A 19717-nucleotide genomic window follows, 5' to 3' on the forward strand; every position below is an offset into this window, starting at 1 on the left:
GTGTAGTCAGTTAAGCATCTGACTCTTGATTTTAGCTCAGACCATGATCTCACTGTTGGTGAGTTTGAGTCCTGCATCGGGCTCTGTGGCTGATGGCATGGAGCCTGCTTGGGATTCTGTCTTTCCTTCTCTCTGCCCCTCCTCTGCTTGTTCTCTCTCTCTCTCTCTCTCTCTCTCTCTCTCTCTCTCTCTCTCTCTCTCAAAATAAATAAATAAACAACAAAATGTATTAAGGGGTGCCTGGGTGGCTCAGTCAGTTCAGCATCCAACTTCTGCTCACATCATGATCTTGTGGTTTGTGACTTCAAGCCCCATGTCAGGTTCTGCTGACAGCTCAGAGCCTGGAGCCTACTTCAGATTCTGTGTCTCCCTCTCTCTCTGCCCCTACCCTCACTTGCAGTCTGTCTCACTGACTCTCAAAAATAAATAAACATTAAAAAATATATTTTTTTAGAAAGTTGTTTTTGGGGGCTCCTGGGTGGCTCAGTCGGTTAAGCGTCCGACTTCAGCTCAGGTCATGATCTCACGGTCTGTGGGTTCGAGCCCCACGTCGAGCTCTGTGCTGACACCTCAGAGCCTGGAGCCTGCTTCGGATTCTGTGTCTCCTTCTCTCTCTCTCACCCTCCCCTGTTCATGCTCTCTCTCTCTCTCTCTCTCTGTCTCAAAAATAAATAAATGTTAAAAAAAAACATTTAAAAAGTTGTTTTTGGCACAAAAACAGACACTCAGATCAATGGAACAGAATAGAAAACCCAGAAATGGACCCACAAACATATGGCTAACTAATCTTTGACAAAGAGGAAAGAATATCCAATGGAATAAAAACAGTCTCTTCAACAACTGGTGCTGGGAAAACTGGACAGTGACATGCAGAAAAATGAACCTGGACCACTTTCTTAACCATACATAAAAATAAACTGAAAATGGATGAAAGACCTAAATGTAAGACAGGAAGCCATCAAAATCCTTGAGGAGAAAACAGGCAAAATCTCTTTGACCTTGGCCGCACAGCTTCTTACTTAACACTTCTCCGGAAGCAAGGGAAACAAAAGCAAAAATGAACTACTGGGACCTCATCAAAATAAAAAGCTTCTGCACAGCAAAGGAAACAATCAGCAAAACTAAAAGGCAACCTACGGAATGGAAGAAGATATTTACAAATGATGTATCAGATAAAGGGTTAGTATCCAAAATCTATAAAGAACTTCTCAAATTCAACACCCAAAAAACAAATAATCCAGTGAAGAAATGGGCAAAAGACATGAATAGACACTTCTCCAAAGAAGACATCCTGATGGCCAACTGACACATGAAAAAATGCTCCACATCACTCATCATCAGGGAAATACAAATCAAAACCACAATGAGATACCACCTCACACCTGTCAGAATGGCTAACACTAACAACTCAGGCAACAACAGATGCTGGCAAGGATGTGGAGAAGGAGAATCTCTTTTGCACTGCTGATGAGAATGCAAACTGGTGCAGCTACTCTGGAAAACAGTATGGAGGTTCCTCAAAAAAATAAAACTAGAATTACTCTATGACCCAGCAATTGCACTACTAGGTATTTATCCAAGGGATACAGGTGTGCTGTTTCGAAGGGACACATGCACCCCCATGTTTATAGCAGCACTATCGACAATAGCCAAAATATGGAAAGAGCCCAAATATCCATCGATGGATGAATGGATAAAGAAGATGTACACACACACACACACACACACACACACACACACACACACTAGAGTATTACTTGGCAATCAAAAAGAAGAAATCTTGCCATTTACAACTATGTGAATAGAACTGGAGGGTATTATGCTAAGTGAAATTAGTCAGAGGAAGATAAATATATGACTTCACTAATATGAGGACTTTAAGATACAAAACAGATGAACATAAGGGAAGGGAAACAAAAATAATATAAAAACAGGGAGGGGGACAAAGCATAAGAGACTCTTGAATATGGAGAACAAACAGAGGGTTACTGGAGGGGTTGTGGGAGGGGGGATGGCCTAAATGGGTAAGGGCCATTAAGGAATCTACTCCTGAAATCATTTTTGCACTATATGCTAACTAGCTAACTTGGATATAAATTTAAAAAATAAATTAAATTTAAAAAAAAAGTTGTTTCAGGGTCAAGAATGTAGCACATGAATTTTTTTTTCCTTTTTCTTTCTTTCTTTCTTTTTTTTTTTTTTTAATATGGAATGCTTCACGAATTTGCCTGTCATCCTTGTTCAGGGACCATGCTAATCTCTGTATCATTTCAATTTTAGTATATGTACTGCTGAAGTGAGCACAGCACATGAATTCTTTAAAAAGCTGATGCAGGCTATTCAGGCTGATTTTCTCACTTTGAAATGTTGGTATTTTTTAAAAAGATTTTATTTTTAAGTAATCTCTATACCCAACATGGGGCTCTAACCCACAACCCTGAGATTGAGTCACATGCTCCACCAACTGAGCCAGCCAGGTGCCGCAACATGTTGGTATTTTTTAAGATAGACCCTAAATTTTACATACAGTCTTAACTTGTTAAGTTTTTTTTTTTTTAATGTTTATTTATTTTTGAGAGAGAGAGAGAGAGACAGAGCAGGAGCAGGGGAGGGGAAGAAAGAGAGGGAGACACAGAATCTGAAGCAGGCTGCAGGCTCTGAGCTGTCAGTACAGAGTCCCATGCAGAGCTCAAACCCACAAACTGTGAGATCATGACCTGAGCTGAAGTCAGATGCTTAACCGACTGAGCTACTCAGTCACCCCTTATTTGTTAGTTTTATATTTACTCATTTACCTTAGCAAATACATGAGATAAATTAGGGCTGCTGTATTAATTTGTAAATAAATAAGTTGAAGTCACTGAGGATATTAACTTGTTCATTTTTGGGTACTAAGTTATCAGGGCAACATCTTTACATATCATGAAATCATAACTTTCAAGCACAGATATACTTTATTATTTCTGTGACAGTGAAGATGTATCACTTAGTGTCACCACTAGTATTTTTATGTTGAAAGAGCCAGAATTTCTTTAAAAGTTCTTTTGTTTTTAATTTTTAAACATTTTTTTTTTGAGAGATAGCATGAGTGGGGGAGGGGCAGAGAGAGGGAGACAGAATCTGAAGCAGACTCTAGGCTCTGAGCTGTCAGCACAGAGCCCAACGCAGGGCTCAAACCCATGAACCCTGAGATCATGACCTAAGCCAAAGTCAGATGCTTAACAGACCAAGCCACCCAGGAGCCCCTCTTAAAGACTTCTTAGACTAAGTATCCTTTCTCTTGAATACCTATCTTCCTTTAGTGAGAAAAGTAAAATGCTCTATTTGGAGTGTTTGATTCTATTGGTAAATAAACATTTTCCAGACATTGAGAGACTTCTTTCCCCTAGGAATTCAGGCTCTAGGACCCTACCAGTTTCTCAGAGGCCCCTTTTGGCTATGGTAGGGTACTGCAGATGAGAAGCTATACTCACTTTCTTCTTCAAATAGATCAGTGTTAATTTTTTTCCCTGTGGGCATGGGATTATATCTTATTTGATTAAGATTTCTGCAGCAGGGGCAGGCTGGCCAACTCATTTGGTAGAGCATGTGACCCTTCATCCTGGGGTTGTGAGTTTGAGCCCCATGTTGGGCCCAGAGATTTTTTTTTATTTATTACTTTTTTAAATGTTTATTTATTTTTGGAAAGAGAGAGAGAGAGAGAGAGAGAGAGACAGAATCCAGGCTGGGGAGGGGCAGAGAGAGAGGGAGACACAGAATCTGAAGCAGGCTCCAGGTACTGAGCTGTCAGCACAGAGCCTGACATGGGGCTCAAACCCACGAACCGTGAGATCATGACCTGAGCTGAAGTCAGACACGTAACCAACTGAGACACCCAGGTTCCCCAACAGAGATTACTTAAAAAAAAAGATTTCTGCAGCTAAAAAAGGTTTTTTGAAATGTGAAGTTTATTTCGATATTTTCTTCCTTCCTTGCTCTCGCTCTCTCTCCCTATATCATTTCCTTTTTTTTTTTTTGTAGTGAAATGAGTTTCTGTTAACAATTATTTACAAGATAGCAAAAATATATATAACATTTATACAGAGAGAACAAATTATGAGGACTCTGAAGAATCTCCATGAAAAAAGTCAAGCTTAAGATATTGACTATTATGTAGGCAACAAAAATCATAATTTTAATAAATTCTGGCAAAAATAAAACCCAAGATTCTAGATTTTAGATTTTTTTTGTCAATAAGTGCTTGTCAGAAATGTGGTGAGAATGGGGTACCTGGCTGACTTAGTCAGTAGAACATGCAACTCTTGATCTCAAGGTCATGAGTTCAAACCCTATGTTGGGTGTGGAGCCTACTTAAAAAAACTGTGGTGAAAAGGATTTAGAAATTTTTAAATGAGAGAAAGAAAGCATACCGCTGTAAATATGGAAACAGGAAAGTGATAAGACATGGTGCAGGATTCAAACATAAGAGATGCTACAAACTTATATGACATGGATTTACATATTGTGTTTTGAAAATACATATTTTCCCAAACTTATAGAAAGGGCTTATGAGGGTAAGAAAGCTCAAAAGAAGCCTAAGCTTTCAGATTGCGTTTGTTACGACTCTTTTGGTGACAAATAAAAACTCACCTCAAACTACCTTTGACAAAACAGAGGATATATTAACTCTTTTAACCAATCTGGGAAGGACAGGAAATGAAATCAAATCAGAATCTCTTTTCTGTGCTTCTCTGTCCATCTATTCTTTGTTCTTTCCTGTTAAAGACCAGCTTCCTACCAACACAAAGAATGGGATTCTTTTTCCATAGTTTGAGTTTGAAAAATCCTAGTGGAGGCTTCTGGTAGGCTTGCTTAGGTCATAGGGGTGAAAGGAGGGAGGTGTGACTGGAAATCCTCACCAGAACCACTTTTTGGATGCATAAAGAATCAGTTCCCCATTAAAGGAGGACTCTGGGTACACCAGTGGATGGCCATTACCCGGATTATTGTTTTTTGCCTGTAATATTTGAGAAAACAGATTAGTCTCATAACTAATGAATCACCTAAGAATGACAAATAGATTATAAAAATAACCATGTTCTTTCAATAATTGTTGATTACCATAGTGAGATTCATTCATTCATTCATTAAATAAACACTGTGCTGGGCCCAGTACTACAAACTTGTCTTTGAAGTTCTTAGTCTGGTTAGGAAAACAGGCATTTGTTGGATAAATTATACAATTAGACCAGAGTTATTGTTTGTAAGCAATAGAAATAAGTTCATTTCAATGGAAAAGGAATTTTTTAAGAGAATATTTGAATGGGTTGTGGTTCTGGGTATGACAAAGTAAGCATACTCCATCCCATCTCTCCCACTGAATGCACCTAAAAGCCCTAAACACAGTTCATGTGGCGTTTGAGGACTATGAAAAGTAAATGGTAGCAGGTGGATTGGGGAAGGAAACCTGAATTCAAAGTATGAAAGTTCTGGCTTTGAGTTTCCTGGGGTTTTGTTTGTTTGTTTTTTAAATGTTTATTTATTTTACTTTGAGAGAGTATGTGTATGTGAGCAGGGGAGGGGCAGAGAGAGAAAGGGAGAGAGAGAATCCCAAGTAGGCTTCACACTGTCAGTGTGGAGCCCGATGCGACACTTGATCCCATGAACCACGAGACCATGATCTGAGCAGAAATCAAGAGTCGGACACTCAACTGACTGAGCCACCCAAGCGCCTCTGTTTGTTTGTTGTTGTTGTTGTTTTAATTTTTTAACATTTATTTGAGAGGCAGAGAGAGAGAGAGACAGAGAGACAGAGAGAGCAGGAGTGGGGGAAGGGCAGAGAGAAAGGGAGACACAGAATCCGAAGCAGGCTCCAGGCTCTGAGCTGTCAGCACAGAACCCTATGCAGGGCTTGAACTCACAAACCGTGAGATCATGACCTGAGCTGAAGTCAGATGCTCAACCCACTGAGCCACCCAGGTGCCCCTCTGTTTGTTTGTTTTTAAGCAAAATTTAAAATGCTTGCTCTACAACAATCACTGTTAAGAGAATGAAAAGATGAGCTGCTGTGCCAGTACAGATTCTGCTGCCCACTCCTGTCCAGTGTAGTAGCCAATGTCATCCTGTACACTTTTACCATTACCCTGGAGCTCTATCTTCCTTCTACTGGAGCCACAGCCACTAGAGAGAGAACTCACGGTCTTTTTCTCCTGACTCCTTGTTTGCAAGTTATATGTGAGAAAAGAACCTAGGCTGTGAAAGCAAGTCCCTGGCACTTCAACCTCTAGAGGAAAAAAGAGGCTCTTCTCCCCAGGATCCCTAACCTGAGGAACTACTTAAACAGAAAATAGAGTCAGATACAAACCAGCCTAAAATGAAGACTCTGGACTTCCTACTCTAAATACAAAGTTGTAAATGGTGTAGTAGAGCCTGCATCCAAATGCTCTGAAGGCATGAGGATTGGCTCCCACCTCTGACTGGGAGAGTCAGGAAAGACTCTATCCAAAGGAGCACATCTAAGCTGAGTGGGAATTTTGGGCAGAGATCTTGCCATCTGTCAGATTCTCAAGCGTGATTTTTGAATCAGCTTACTCTGTGAACCACCATTAACAACGTTTTATATAACTCTGCTCTATTTTTATGTATTTAAAAAAATAAAAAATGGTATCATTTCCTACGGACTGTTTTTCAATCTGCTTTTTAAATTCAGTAATCTTTAACGATTATGTTTCTGTTTCATCTACAAAATCATTTCTAATGATTTCACTGTATTCTATCATATAGACCTTTCAAAGGTTATGTTTTAAATATTTAATACAGCATGAGAGAGTGCCAAGAATACATGATGGGGAAATATTAATCTTTTCAACAAATGGTGTTGGAAAAACTGGATCCATATGCAAAAGAATGAAAAAGGACTTTTATCCTATACCATGCATAAAAATCAACTCAAAATGGATTAAAGACTTAAACATAAGACTTGAAGTTGTAGAAATCCTAGAAGAAAAACATAGGTACAAAGCTTCTTGACATTAGCTTTCTGAATGATTTGTTGAATATGATACCAGAAGCACAATCATCAAAACCCAAAATAGACAAGTGGGATTACATCAAACTAAAACATTTCTATGCAGCAAAGGAAATAATCAGCAAAATGAAAAGGCGGCCTATGGGATGGTAGAAAATATTTGTAAACCATATATCTGATAAACTGTTAATAAATATATAAGGAACTCCTACAGTTCAATAGTGTAAAAACAAATAGCCCAGTTAAAAGATGGGCAAAGGAACTGAATATACACATATGTAAAGAAGACATACAATGGCCAACAGGTGTATGAAAAGGTGCTCAACATCACTAGTCACCAGGGAATTGCAAATCAAAACCACAATGAAATATCATCTTACATCAATCAGGATGAATATTATAAAATATTTGTTTGTTTGTTTGTTTGTTTATAAGTGTTGGCAAGGATGTGGAGAAAAGGGAATCCTTATATATTGATGGTGGAGAAAAGGGAATCCTTATATATTGATGGTGGGAATGTAAATTGGTGCAACCCCATTTCTAAGTATATGTCCAAAGGAATTATACCAGTATCTCAAAGAGATATCTGCACTGCCATATTCATTGCAGCATTATTTACAATATGCAAGAGATGGGAGTAAACTAAATGTCAATCAGTGAATGAACAGATAAAGAAAAAGTGGTATATACATATAATGGAATAGTCTTCAGCCTTAAAAAAGAAAGAAGTTCTGTCACTTGTGACAATATGGATGAACCTGAAGGATGTTATGTTAAATAAGTCAGACACAGAAGGACAAATACAGTTGACCTTTGGACAACACAGGTGTGAACTGTGCAGATCTGCTTATATGCAAATTTTTATATTACAGTATTGTAAATATTTTTTCTTACGATTTTCTTAACATTTTCTTTTCTTTAGCTTACTTTATTGTAAGAATATAGTATTATTCAGTCAGTATGGCTCAGTCAGTTGAGTGTCTGACTTTGCTCAGGTCATAATCTCTCAGTTCGTGAGTTCGAGTCCCCCATGCAGTTTATGGGTTTGAGTCCCCATCGGGCTCACTGCTGTCACCGCAGAGCCCAGTTTGGATCCTCTGTCCCCCTCTGTCTCTGCCCCTCCCCCTTCAAGGTCTTTCTCTCAAAAATAATAAACATTTAAAAAATACAACTTGAACACTCACCATTCAGAACAAATGCTGACTGTAAGCAATTGATACAGCTATGTCTTCATGCGAGGTTGCTGTCAGCTCTGCATGTACTATAATTTACTTAAATACATTGTTATTGAACATCTCAATAAGCATATTTGATTCAATAAGCTTCGATCATTTTTTTAAATAAAGATCATTCAATTTGAATGGATTTTGAAACTGCATTAAAAACATTAGCTAGGTAAGCTCCTTGAAGGTAGGGAGTTGAGTTTCACTCCACATCACTAAAACTTGTAACCAAAGACCTGTCATAAAAGAGGGCTCAATAAATAGTTGTTGAATAAATGAGTGGATTTTCAAAGCAAAATAATTCAACATAGGGCAGTAAAGAACTTCCTTCCATTCTTAAAAATAGGTTGTGTGTGTGTGTGCGTGCGTGTGCGTTTTAGCTCAGATGAACAGAATTTCCCAATTGACTTTTTCTAGAGAGAAGATTAGGTCACAGTTGACTTCCATGAACTTATATATAATATTGGGGCAGATGGGAAATCTCTATTTTTGAGCATTATTTTTTATTTTATTTTGGTAAAGAATAATAATTGCTTCCAAATGAACAGTAGCTTTTAATGAAAGTTTCAATTATCAAGCACTCAATGTTTTTACTCTGTTTACTAAGCATCTTTTAAGGACTTTGGATAAATCAGAACTTGACATTTCAATTTAGACAAGGTGTAATCAAGGATTAAAAAACAGTTAAGGTAATGGGAGCTATCAGATATATATAAAACATTTCAATATAAAATTATATACAAACAGTATTTAATTTGTATAGTATAGTTTCATGTTGGGAACACTGGTTTCCAATTGTACTAATAAGGAGTGAGGTCGTTACATATTATATTTAATAGAGGCTTTCATGGGCAGCATTTTGGTAGCATTATTAGACTTTAGACATTTTTAAAATTTTATGTATTTTTTCAATCAAGTTATTACATGTACATAGTTTTTTAAAAATATAATTAGGATTATAATGAAAAACACCAGGCCTATCTTTATCCATTTCTTTTTTTTTTTTAAGTTTATTTATTTGTTTTGAGAGAGAGAGAAAGAGCAGGGAGCAGGGGAGAGGTAGAGAGAAAGGGAGAGAGAAAATCCCAATCAGGCTCCCCACTGAGAGTGCAGAGCCCAACATGGGGCTCAAACCCACGAACTTATGAGATCATGACCTGAGCCCAAATCAAGAGTCAGATGTGAGCCACCCAGGCACCCCTCTTTCTCCACTTCTAATTCCCTTTTCCTTTTTGCAACCAAATTGCAACCTTTTTAGCTATGACAGTACTTAACCTCCATATATCTTATGGCATATGTTAGATAACTTATATTATCATTTATTGATTTTTCAGCTTCAGAGAATGACTTGCTACCCTGGAATAAAAAGTTGCTTCTCTGCCTCCTCCATCATAAACTTCTCCTCTTCCATCATCCCGATATAGTTGTATGGACATTTTCAGTTAAATTACTTTTCTTTTTTAAAAAAAATTTTGTTAATGTTTATTTATTTTTGAGACAGAGAGAGACAGAGTGTGAGCAGGGGAGGGGCAGAGAAAGAGGGAGACACAGAATCAGAAACAGGCTCTAGGCTCTGAGCTGTCAGCACAGAGCCCGACGCGGGGCTCTAACTCATAGACCGTGAGATCATGACCTGAGCTGAAGTTGGACGCCTAACCAACTGAGCCACCCGGGTGCCCCTCAGTTAAATCACTTCTCAATCTTTAAATCCTTATCTGGATAGCCTAGAAAAATTATATATATTATGATTATATTTTCCTAATGTTAAAAATTGTCTTGTTTTCTTTTTTGCTGAGTTTTCTATGTAGGAATCTGTCTTTCCCCAAATTCTACACAGAACTTTTAGTTAAAAAGCTCCTTGTTTGGGGTGCCTGGGTGGCTCAGTTGGTTAAGTGTCCAACTTTGTCTCAGGTCATGATCTCATGGTCTGTGAGTTCGAGCCCCATGTCAGGCTGTGTGGAGCCTGCTTCAGATTCTGTGTCTCCTTTTTCTCTGCCCTTTCCCACTCATGCTCTGTCTCTGTCTGTCTCTCTCTCTCTCAAAAATAAATAAACATTAAAAAAATTTTTTTAATAAAAAATAAAATTAAATTTAAAAAGCTCTTTGTTTTATATTCAAACACATCAGAAATTCTTTCAGTGTCATTTTCTTCTCAGAGCCATTCTTCCTAATTCTTATCTGAACTTGCTCTGCAGTGCAGCTGTCATTCTGAATCTTCCCTTCACCATTGTCCTAGGCATTCCTACCTCTTCTCTCCAATGTTGGATTCTCTGTTACTTGGATCCTTTTCTTTCTTAGTTTACTCCTTGGATTTGGTGGAGCATATATTCCAGAAACTTCCTGACAACAGGTGCATGGCACCTAAGTAATTTTTTGAGACCTTGCATATCTGAAATTCTTTACTTTCCCCTCACACTTGATTGCAAATTAGAATTCTAGATTGGTTCATTATTTTTCTTCAAAATTTCTAAAGCATTGCTCCTATTGCCATATCACTTTATATGTTGCTTTTAAGAGATTTGATGCAGGGGGTGAGGGGGCCTGGGTGACTCAGTTGGTTAAGCGTCCAACTCTTGATTTCTGCTCAGGTCATGATCCTAGCATTGTGGCAAGGAGGCCTGTGTCGGACTTTGTGCTGGGCATGGAGCCTGCTTAGGATTCTCTTTCACTCTGTCTCTGCCCCTCTCCCCTGCTTTCATGCTCTCTCTCTCTCTCTCTCTCAGAAAAAAAAAAAAGATAAGTAAATAAAATAAAATGAAAATTTTATAGAATTAGACTGACTTTAAAAGGAAAATATTAGGGGCACCTGGCTGACTCAGTAGGTTGAGTATCCAAAAGACTTGGTACGAATAGTAGTTCTATTTGGATTTAAAAATTGATGTTTGCGTTTATATTGTGTAGATTAGAGAAACAAAATCTGTAAAATTTTTAATGATAATCCATGTATGAATCTTTTCAAAAGTGGGATATTCATTTGAGGAATAATTGTAATAGTTTCTTTTTCATTAGAAATTAATATTGCTCCCAGAATTGTCTCTACCCATTCTTACAGTCAAAATAATAGTCTTTAGACTAAGATATATCCAGGAATTTTGTACTACCAGAAAGAAATCACTATCTTCTGAAGCCATTGTTGCTATAAAAATAAAAGCTGGCCTGTTTTACTGTAGTAATTACTTGAGTTGCTAAAAAAAAAATTAGCAAAAAAATTTTTTTTTAAGTTTTATGTATTTTGAGGGAGACAGAGACAGTGTGAGTAGGGGAGGGGTAGAGCACAGAACCCAATGTGGGTCTTGAATCCACGAAACTGAGATCATGACCTGAGCTAAAAACCAAGAGTTGGATGCTTAACCTACTGAGCCACCCAGGTGCCCCTAATATTTAACCTTTTTAAAGATACATATAGAGTAAATTTTATTTTCTTCTTCTTCTTTTTTTGGTATCTGGCAGGTTTAAATGTTCATTTATTTATTGAGAGAGAGAGAGAGAGAGAATGAGGGGGGAGGGGCAGAGAGAGAGGGAGAGAGAGAATCCCAAGTAGGCTCCATGATCAGCTCGGAGCCTGGCACCAGGCTTGATGTGGGACTTGATGTGGGACTCAGTCTCACAACCGAGAGATCATGACCTGATCCCATATCAGGATTCAGATGCTTAACCAACTGAGCAACCCAGGTGCCCCTAGAGTAGATTTTAAAAAGAAAAAAGTGGTTTGCTTTGGCAATGGTCATGAAAAGTCTATGTTCTAATTTTTTTGTAGCTGGACACTAAAGTTTTTCAGGGTTGAGTCTCCCAGCTCTAACTAAGCACTGTTTTACAGCCTGCCATGTTCATGGAATTGAATTCTGGTACATTTTCAGTACTTCACAAAGATTCATTTTCTTTTTTTTCTTGCTCATTCTAGTGAGACTCTATACAACTTCATTTCCCATATCAGAGAAAGCATTCACAAGGTAAGTATAGCTACATGTCAAGAAATTAGAACATTTTACATTTTAAGAAGTTTAATAATTACATTGCACTGACCTTAATTCAAATAGAATAGCAAGATTTTAACTCTTTTTTTAATCATTAAATGACAATACTCCAAGTTAGTAAAATAAGGCAACAGTCTGAATTTTTTATTAATTTCAGGTTTCTTAGTTGCAGGCATCTGTGGAAAAGTCTGAGGAACATCTCAGTTCAAGAAGTCAATCTATTTTAGATTGTCTGGAGACTGTGGCCAAGACATGTGAGTATCTCGTGTTTGAGGTTATCAGCAGAGGGCACTAGTGAGCAGAGAACTGAACTTTCTGACCCTAGCCAAGTTTCTGCCAGTGGTGAGGTTTCGCAGTATTTCAGATGAGAGGATGGGTACATAAGGTTAGTCTTGAAGAGATGTGGAGCACACTGAACTGGATAGTAGGAACCCCTATGTATGGGGATGTTCCTGGTCCTTAGATGCCCTCTGTGAACCACTAATCCTCCACCCAGTAACCCCACTGCCTCCGGGTAGGCTAGCTCTGCCAGATTTCTCATCCCACTGCCTGAAGTGGATCAGCAGCATCCCTGAGTCCCAAATGAATTGCTGGTTATGCTGTCTGTAAAGACATTGTTCCCTTAGGACTTAGAAATAAAGACTCTGCTCACTTTGGAGTTAGAAATACTCCAGTCACCGCCTCTTCTTCTTTCTGTCTTGGTTTCAGTGAGAGCTATTCCGTAGTGAATCACAGCATCTTTCTCCATTTCAGTTATAGTTAATGGTTTGTAAAGTCCCATGCTCTGCCAAGTAGTGATTTATGTTTACATAAAACCATGGCCCTGTCTCTTACTAAACAGAAGAGAGCCATAACACAGCTCTCCTTAGGTGGACACCTCTGTAGAACCAACAGCTTCTCAGCTAAATGGCAAGATGATGACTGCATCTGCACTTGTTTGCATTTCTCTGTGTGTTTATTTTTTATTTTAAACAAATTGAAGTCAACTTATTTAAATGCTTTGGGATGGATTGCTCATGATTTACAAAAATTAATGCCTTTGTATGGCTTAGAAATTAATCTCCATCTGTCTGCAAAAAAAGCACTGTACTGTCTGCTGGCTTCCAACCTGGGTATCCCCCACACAGGGCAACTGTGCATCTGTTTGGAAATCAGTTCTGGAAGCCTGGGACTATTATCCTCACAAGAAGTAACAAGACAAAGAGCAGAAGCAAATCAGGAATGCTTTCTTTGTGTAACATGATAGAATAACTCATCTGGAAGTGTCCAGGGAGAGTACTCTTCTCACTTTCTACATTTAAAACTAGGTGAAATGCAAAAGGAGGGTTGCAGCAAAAATGTGACATTCTTAGTCCAGTACGGGAAATGGAAGTGCTTAAGTCCTAATACAAGGTCAAGGCAGAGTGAGGACTAGAACTGGGTCTGGCTTATAGTAGGCATAGGGGTCCCAATCCTTCACCCCTGATGGTTCCTTTTTAGAGGGTAAGATTTAGGAGAAGGAGCCACATTGATAGGGAAAACAGTAACAGACAGTGTAGCATCATATTAATTAGAAAGCCAGATCATTCTTGAAAATGAGCACAAGTAGTCTGTCCAGAGTCATTCCCTTTCTTGGTAGGTAGTGATGAGGATCAGGAAGTTAGTCATTGAAAGAGGAACCAGACAAATCCTCTATCATCATCTGGTCTGGCCCAGTCCAGCTGACCTGAAGCCCTGAATTTGCCAGTCAATACATTCTGCAGCCCTCAGTATGCACTGACTGTGGCTTGTAAGGGAAAGGGAAAGAGAAAAGATGTTGTGTGAAAGTACTCTCTTGTGCTATTATGTAATTGGCGCCTTCACAGAATGAGGTCATGAAATCTTTCCCTAGTCACAGTCTGCCTGTTCAACCAGAAGGATCACTCAAAGGCATCTAATCTAACTCCTCTTGTTCTTTAGCTGAGGACCAAGAACGAGAGTAACAGAATGAATTGCCAAGGCCATTCACATCCTACTTTAGTTTAGGTTTAGTTAGCCTTAGTAGAGAGCAGTACAATCTAATAGGTATCGGTTCTATTGAAAAATACGATCATTAGGAAAATAAAAATGAGGGGCTGTACTGAAAATCAGAAAATGTCTCTTTTGGAAAATAGATAACTATACATAAAAATAAATTCCATATGAATCAATATATTAAGTGTAATTATTAAGTCATAAAAAGAGCTATAAGAGGAGCTCCTGGGTGGCTCAGTTGGTTGAGTGTCCAACTCTTGTTTTCGGCTCAGGTCATGATCCCAGGGCTGTGGGATAGACACCTGTGTCAGCCTCTGCTGAGCATGGAGCCTGCTTACGGTTCTCTCTCCCTCTGCCCTTCTCCCCACCTCAAGCACATGCACGCTCTTTCTCTCTCAAATTAAAAAAAACAAAAAAACAAAAAAAAACTATAAGAAAGCATGGGCAACATTTTTATAATTTTGGAGTGCAGCAGTGTCTTCTTAAGCAAAGCACATATAATCATTAAGAAGAATGAGGTCTATCTTTGTGAACTATGTTGAAATGGAAATATCTCTTCATTGTTAAATAATAGCAGTAAGGTACTGCTCGTGTGTACATAGTTTACTCCAGGACACATCTTGTGGAGGAGTGTGACCAGTCAGTGAAAATTGGGAAGGGTATCCCCCCTAAAAATGAGAGACTGAGGAATCTCTTTTTATAGATGGAGGCTCCCAGACTTTTCATCAGGCTTTCACTGGCACAGCAGGGAAAGCAAAACTACGGGGTGTGTAAAAGGAAAACTACTGGCCATCACTGCAAAAGCATCAGAATCTCATCTGATGTCAGTAGAGCCCTTGTCAGAACACTAAAATAGAAATGAATAAAAAAGTCATTTTCTAAGAAAACAGTTATTGCCCAGAATATGGAACTGGATTTTAAATGGCATTGTTATAAAAAGCTAAAAATATCTGATGTTTACAGCCAAAGCAGAAATGAAATGAGTCCCCTTCTAAAGAACCACTCATACACACACATATACACACACAAACACAATCTGTAATCTATATATGGATATACACATGTATCAATGTATCCATGCAAAATCCCAGAAAGTGCTCATAATGTTAAAATCTAGGAAGTGGAACCGAGGTCTGCATGGAAGAGAATGGGTCATTTTTCATTGTATGCCTTTTTATACTGTTACAGGTTTGAGGTTTTTTTTTAATGTTTACTTTTAGAGAGAGAGAGAGAGAGAGCATGAGCAAGGGAGGGGCAGAGAGAGAGAGGGGGACAGAGGATCCAAAACGGGCTCTTTGATGATAGTGGAGAGCCTGATGCGGGTTCAAACTCAGGAACCATGAGATCGTGACCTAAGTTGAAGTCGGATGCTTAACCAACTGAGCCACTCAGGGACCACTAAGTTATTTTCCTAAACAAATTTTTTTAATGTTTATTTTGAGAGAGAGTGTGTGTGTGAGCAAGTGGGCGGGGGGGGGGGACAGAGAGAGAGAGGGAGAGAGAGAATTCCAAGCAGGCTCCATGCTGTCAGCAGGGAGCCCAACGTGGAACTTGATCCCACAAACTATGAGATCATGACCTAAGCCAAAATTGAGAGTCAGGTGCTTTAAAAATAAATAAATAGTCAAGTGCCACCCAGGTGCCCCTTAAATAAACTTAAAAAAAAAAAAGCAATTTTTTTTAAAGTTTATTTATTTTGAGAGAGCGAGGGAGTAGGGGAGGAACAAAGAGAGAGGGAGAGAGAAAATCCCAAGTAGGCTCCACACTGTCCACACAGAACCCGATGCAGGGCTCAAATTCACGAACCCTGAGATCATGACCTGAGCTGAAATCAAGAGTTGGATGTTTAACTGACTGAGCAACCCAGGCGCCCCAAATTAACTTTGTAAAAGAAAAAATATATATACATATATAGACTTTGGAAGTAATGAGCTCAATACAAAAAATCCTGTGAAAGAGAGGATCCCAAACATAGGTTTCTTAGGGGACAAGGAAAGAACGGGACCACAGATAGATGCTTTCTGAGTACTGAATCTAGAATTGAACACTTTGCTGGCCTTCCTCATTCTCTGCTTTTGTGGTTGGTGATGTTTACTGTTGCTAGGAAACATTGCTATTTAGGAATTTATCTAGGATAGGATAATTACATTTGCTTCCTACTACAAATATCTGCAAGGATGTCTGAAAGAATATTTGACTGATTGAGTTTAGGAACAGGAATCCAGTACTTGAAACATAAGTAAACAGCCTTTTTCTAATTGGTTGACATACGGAATTTAACTTTGTATTGAGAAATAGTAGAACATTTGCTTTCTAAAAAATTCTTACTTTTTTTCTTGTGGTAAAGTACACATAAAATTTACCATTTCTTACTGTTACTTTGCAAGACTACACTGGCTTGTCTATTTCTGTCATAACAGGCTCTTTCTTGCCTCAGAACTTTGCACTTGCTGTTTTCTCTGTCTGAACAACCTTCCCCTAATCTTTGCAGGACTAGCTCCATTTAATCCTTCTGGTTTCACCTTAAATATCCCCATCTCTGATGATCTTATCTGAAGTAGATGCCCCCCTCTTATTTTTATTATAATCTCCATCATAGCATTTATTACAGTTTTTCACTTATTTATGTTCATGTTTATTTGTTTATTGTCATTTTTTCCTTTTCAAAATTGCAGAATTCATGTATGGAGTAGGTAGTTTTGTTCAAGACTGTTTCCATGTTCCTAGCACAGTATCTGATAATAAGTTTCAGATAAAACTGTAAATCTCCAATTAATGTGTTCAAACACATCAGGAATTGTTTCATTTTCTCATTAGAGACATCCTGGCTGGAGCTCAGTCTTCCAGCTCTAGACTGGGCAGATTACTCCTGAGGTCCCAGTCTTAGGGCTTCTCTTCACCATCATTTTGAGGATCAAATTATTTTTTCATCCCCAGTCTTGGATCCCTTTGTTTCCTGGACTTTGGCTTACATTTGTATTTGGTGATACACATCTTCTAGTAGCTTTCTGAGAAAGTATATGGGAGATAACTTTTTTTATACATTGCATGTTTGAAAATGTCTTCTATCTCCACATGGGTCTAGAATCCTAAGTGAGAAATTCTTTGCCGTTAAAATCTCTAAGGCATGGCTCCATTGTCTTCTAGTTTTAGTTTTGTTATTGAGATGTTTGATGCTATTCTTCTTCTTGATTCTTTATGTTATCTGGGTACCCCCCCCACACACTATCCTTTAATGGACATTTCTTGAGCCTCATGTTTTCCCTTGATATGCTTTTTAAAAAATTTTTTTAAATGTTTATTTTTGAGAGAGAGAGGAAGTGAACACATGCCTGGGTGGCTCAGTTGGTTAAGTGTCCAACTTTGGCTCAAGTTATGATCTCATGGTTTGTGGGTTTGAGCCCTGCATCAGGCTCTCTGCTGTCAGTGCAGAGCCCGCTTTGGATCCTCTCTCTCTGTCTCTGCCCTTCCCCTGCTCATACGTGCTCTCTCTCTCAAAAATAAATAAGCATTGGGGCGCCTGGGTGGCTCAGTCGGTTAAGCGTCCGACTTCAGCTCAGGTCATGATCTCACAGTTCGTGAGTTCGAGCCCCGCGTCGGGCTCTGTGCTGACAGCTCAGAGCCTGGAGCCTGCTTCGGATTCTGTGTCTCCCTCTCTCTCTGCCCCTCCCCTGCTCATGCTCTGTCTCTCTCTGTCTCAAAAATAAATAAAAACATTAAAAAAAAAAAATTAAAAAAAAAATAAATAAATAAGCATTTTTAAAAAATCTGAAATGTAAGACTCCTTTTAAGAAGGTAATTATGTTTTATTTTAAAGAGAAACTCTTAAGTAAATCACTTAAACTTTATGAGATACCATGTGGTAAATTCCTGCCTTTGGCTGATAAGAGAAGACAAAAGACAGAATAATTAAAACATGGGGAACTAAAAAAGCACCTATCAGAGTGAGGGAAGTTTTCAAGTAAGATCTAATTTGAGTTTATTATCCTGTCTTTTCAAGCACCAGATGTTACTTTGGTTTTCCTTCCATTTATTGTGAAGAGTTAAGTACTCTCTTGTTACCAAATTGTTTTTCACCCGTCTAAAATAAAAACATTTTGTCAAGAATCTTGAAACACTCTTTATATATATAAGAAGATAAAAGGAATATCTGGTGTATTATTCCAGATTATTTGTAAATTATACTTGCTATGCATTTAAGATGTATGTGAACTTACAATAGTTTATAGCATATAGTAGATACTCATCAAGTATTTGTTGAATAAATTTAAGAGCATCTTCACATGAGCTGCCATTTAGAAGAGGATGACAATAATTGATTGCAACACAATGTGTTATTAAGACTGTGTGTGTATGTGTATGTTTCAAATCTCTCTATGCCAGAGAGAGGAATCAGTATCAGTCCTGAGTGGTTAGCACTCAGGTCACCAAGTTTATTACAGCCCAAGTGAAAAGAGGGGATACATAAGTGGAGGGTGATAAGTGATGGTAGAGCACACACATGGTGCCAGCAGCAGAGAGAAGGAGCCCCCAAGCCAGCCAGGAAATGCTATTTTTCAAGGAGGGAACTCCTGAGAGAAGGAAGAATGGGAATGAGTTGCACTGAGGTGGTGGCTGAAGGGAATGGGTAAAGTTGACCTGGGTAGAAGCAAGGATAGATTCCAAGCCAAGGGAATGGCATGCACAAGGCCAGTGGCGAGAGGGAGATTGCTTAGGAAACAGAGCTCAGAGATGTGGAGGTGGATAGAGAAGGTAAGAGGAAGTGAGCTTGGGTCTTGATGGCCAATTTAAAGATTTGGACTTCATCCAGTGGCCAGTGTGGTGCCATTGAAAGTTTCAGCAAGGGTTTCAGAGGATGCATGATCATATCTACATTCTTGAGAGAATACTCTGATGATGGGACCAAGAAGGTGGGCCAAGGAGGAGGTTGGTGCCATCATCTAGGCAGCAGGTTTCAGGGTCCCCAGGAGGTGCTGAGATTGAGTCTGCCTTGGCCAGGATGTTCTCAGGGAGGGAGGGAAGAAGAGACAGTGGAGGAACTGCCCTACTCTGCTTTCTCTCCTCACCAAGGCTGATCTGGGTAGAGTTCTGGGCACTAGCAGAGCAGGCTCAGGTGCCCCATGCCAGATTCTAGCTCCTCCCTCTCCATTCTGTGGTCCGGGAAGGGTGAGGCATGCCACAGTCTTGGTGAGGTAATTGTCATTTTTCTGTATTTAGTGCAAGAGACTGTGCAGGCCCAGAGTGATCTGCTGTTGGGAACTGTGCATGACAAAGGCAACATGGAGCAGGTTATCCTCGAGACACGGAAGAGATTTGAAGCTGTAAGTGTGGATCCCAACCTCTTTCCTCAAGTATGTTGTTTTTTAAAAAAACTTTTAATTATTTTTTGATGAACCTGTTTTATTTTTTTAAATTTACATCCAAATTAGCATATAGGGCAACAATGATTTCAGACCTCAAGTATGTTTTTGGCTTTGTCACTAAGTCCCAGAGAGACACCTTTAAAGTTGCAATTTTTTTCA

The 19717-nt window shown here is 38.8% G+C and overlaps 1 protein-coding gene and 1 non-coding gene across 8 annotated transcripts in view; one reads left to right on the forward strand and one right to left on the reverse strand.

Annotated features, from left to right (window-relative positions):
* IHO1 (interactor of HORMAD1 1) overlaps nucleotides 1–19717 on the forward strand; it is a 36970-nt gene that overhangs the window by 15716 nt on the left and 1537 nt on the right. For all 7 annotated transcript variants that reach the window (XM_042978916.1, XM_042978915.1, XM_042978917.1 and 4 more), the window contains 3 exons: nucleotides 12131–12179; nucleotides 12370–12457; nucleotides 19413–19516. In XM_042978916.1, the coding sequence (XP_042834850.1) occupies nucleotides 12131–12179; nucleotides 12370–12457; nucleotides 19413–19516 (241 nt within the window). The remainder of the gene's footprint in view (nucleotides 1–12130; nucleotides 12180–12369; nucleotides 12458–19412; nucleotides 19517–19717) is intronic.
* Nucleotides 2201–2304, reverse strand: LOC122236762. The gene has a single exon (XR_006215014.1). It is a non-coding gene; the product is annotated as a U6 spliceosomal RNA (small nuclear RNA).

The sequence above is a fragment of the Panthera tigris genome, chromosome A2 (genome assembly GCF_018350195.1).
Source record: "Panthera tigris isolate Pti1 chromosome A2, P.tigris_Pti1_mat1.1, whole genome shotgun sequence".
Lineage (NCBI taxonomy): Eukaryota > Metazoa > Chordata > Mammalia > Carnivora > Felidae > Panthera > Panthera tigris.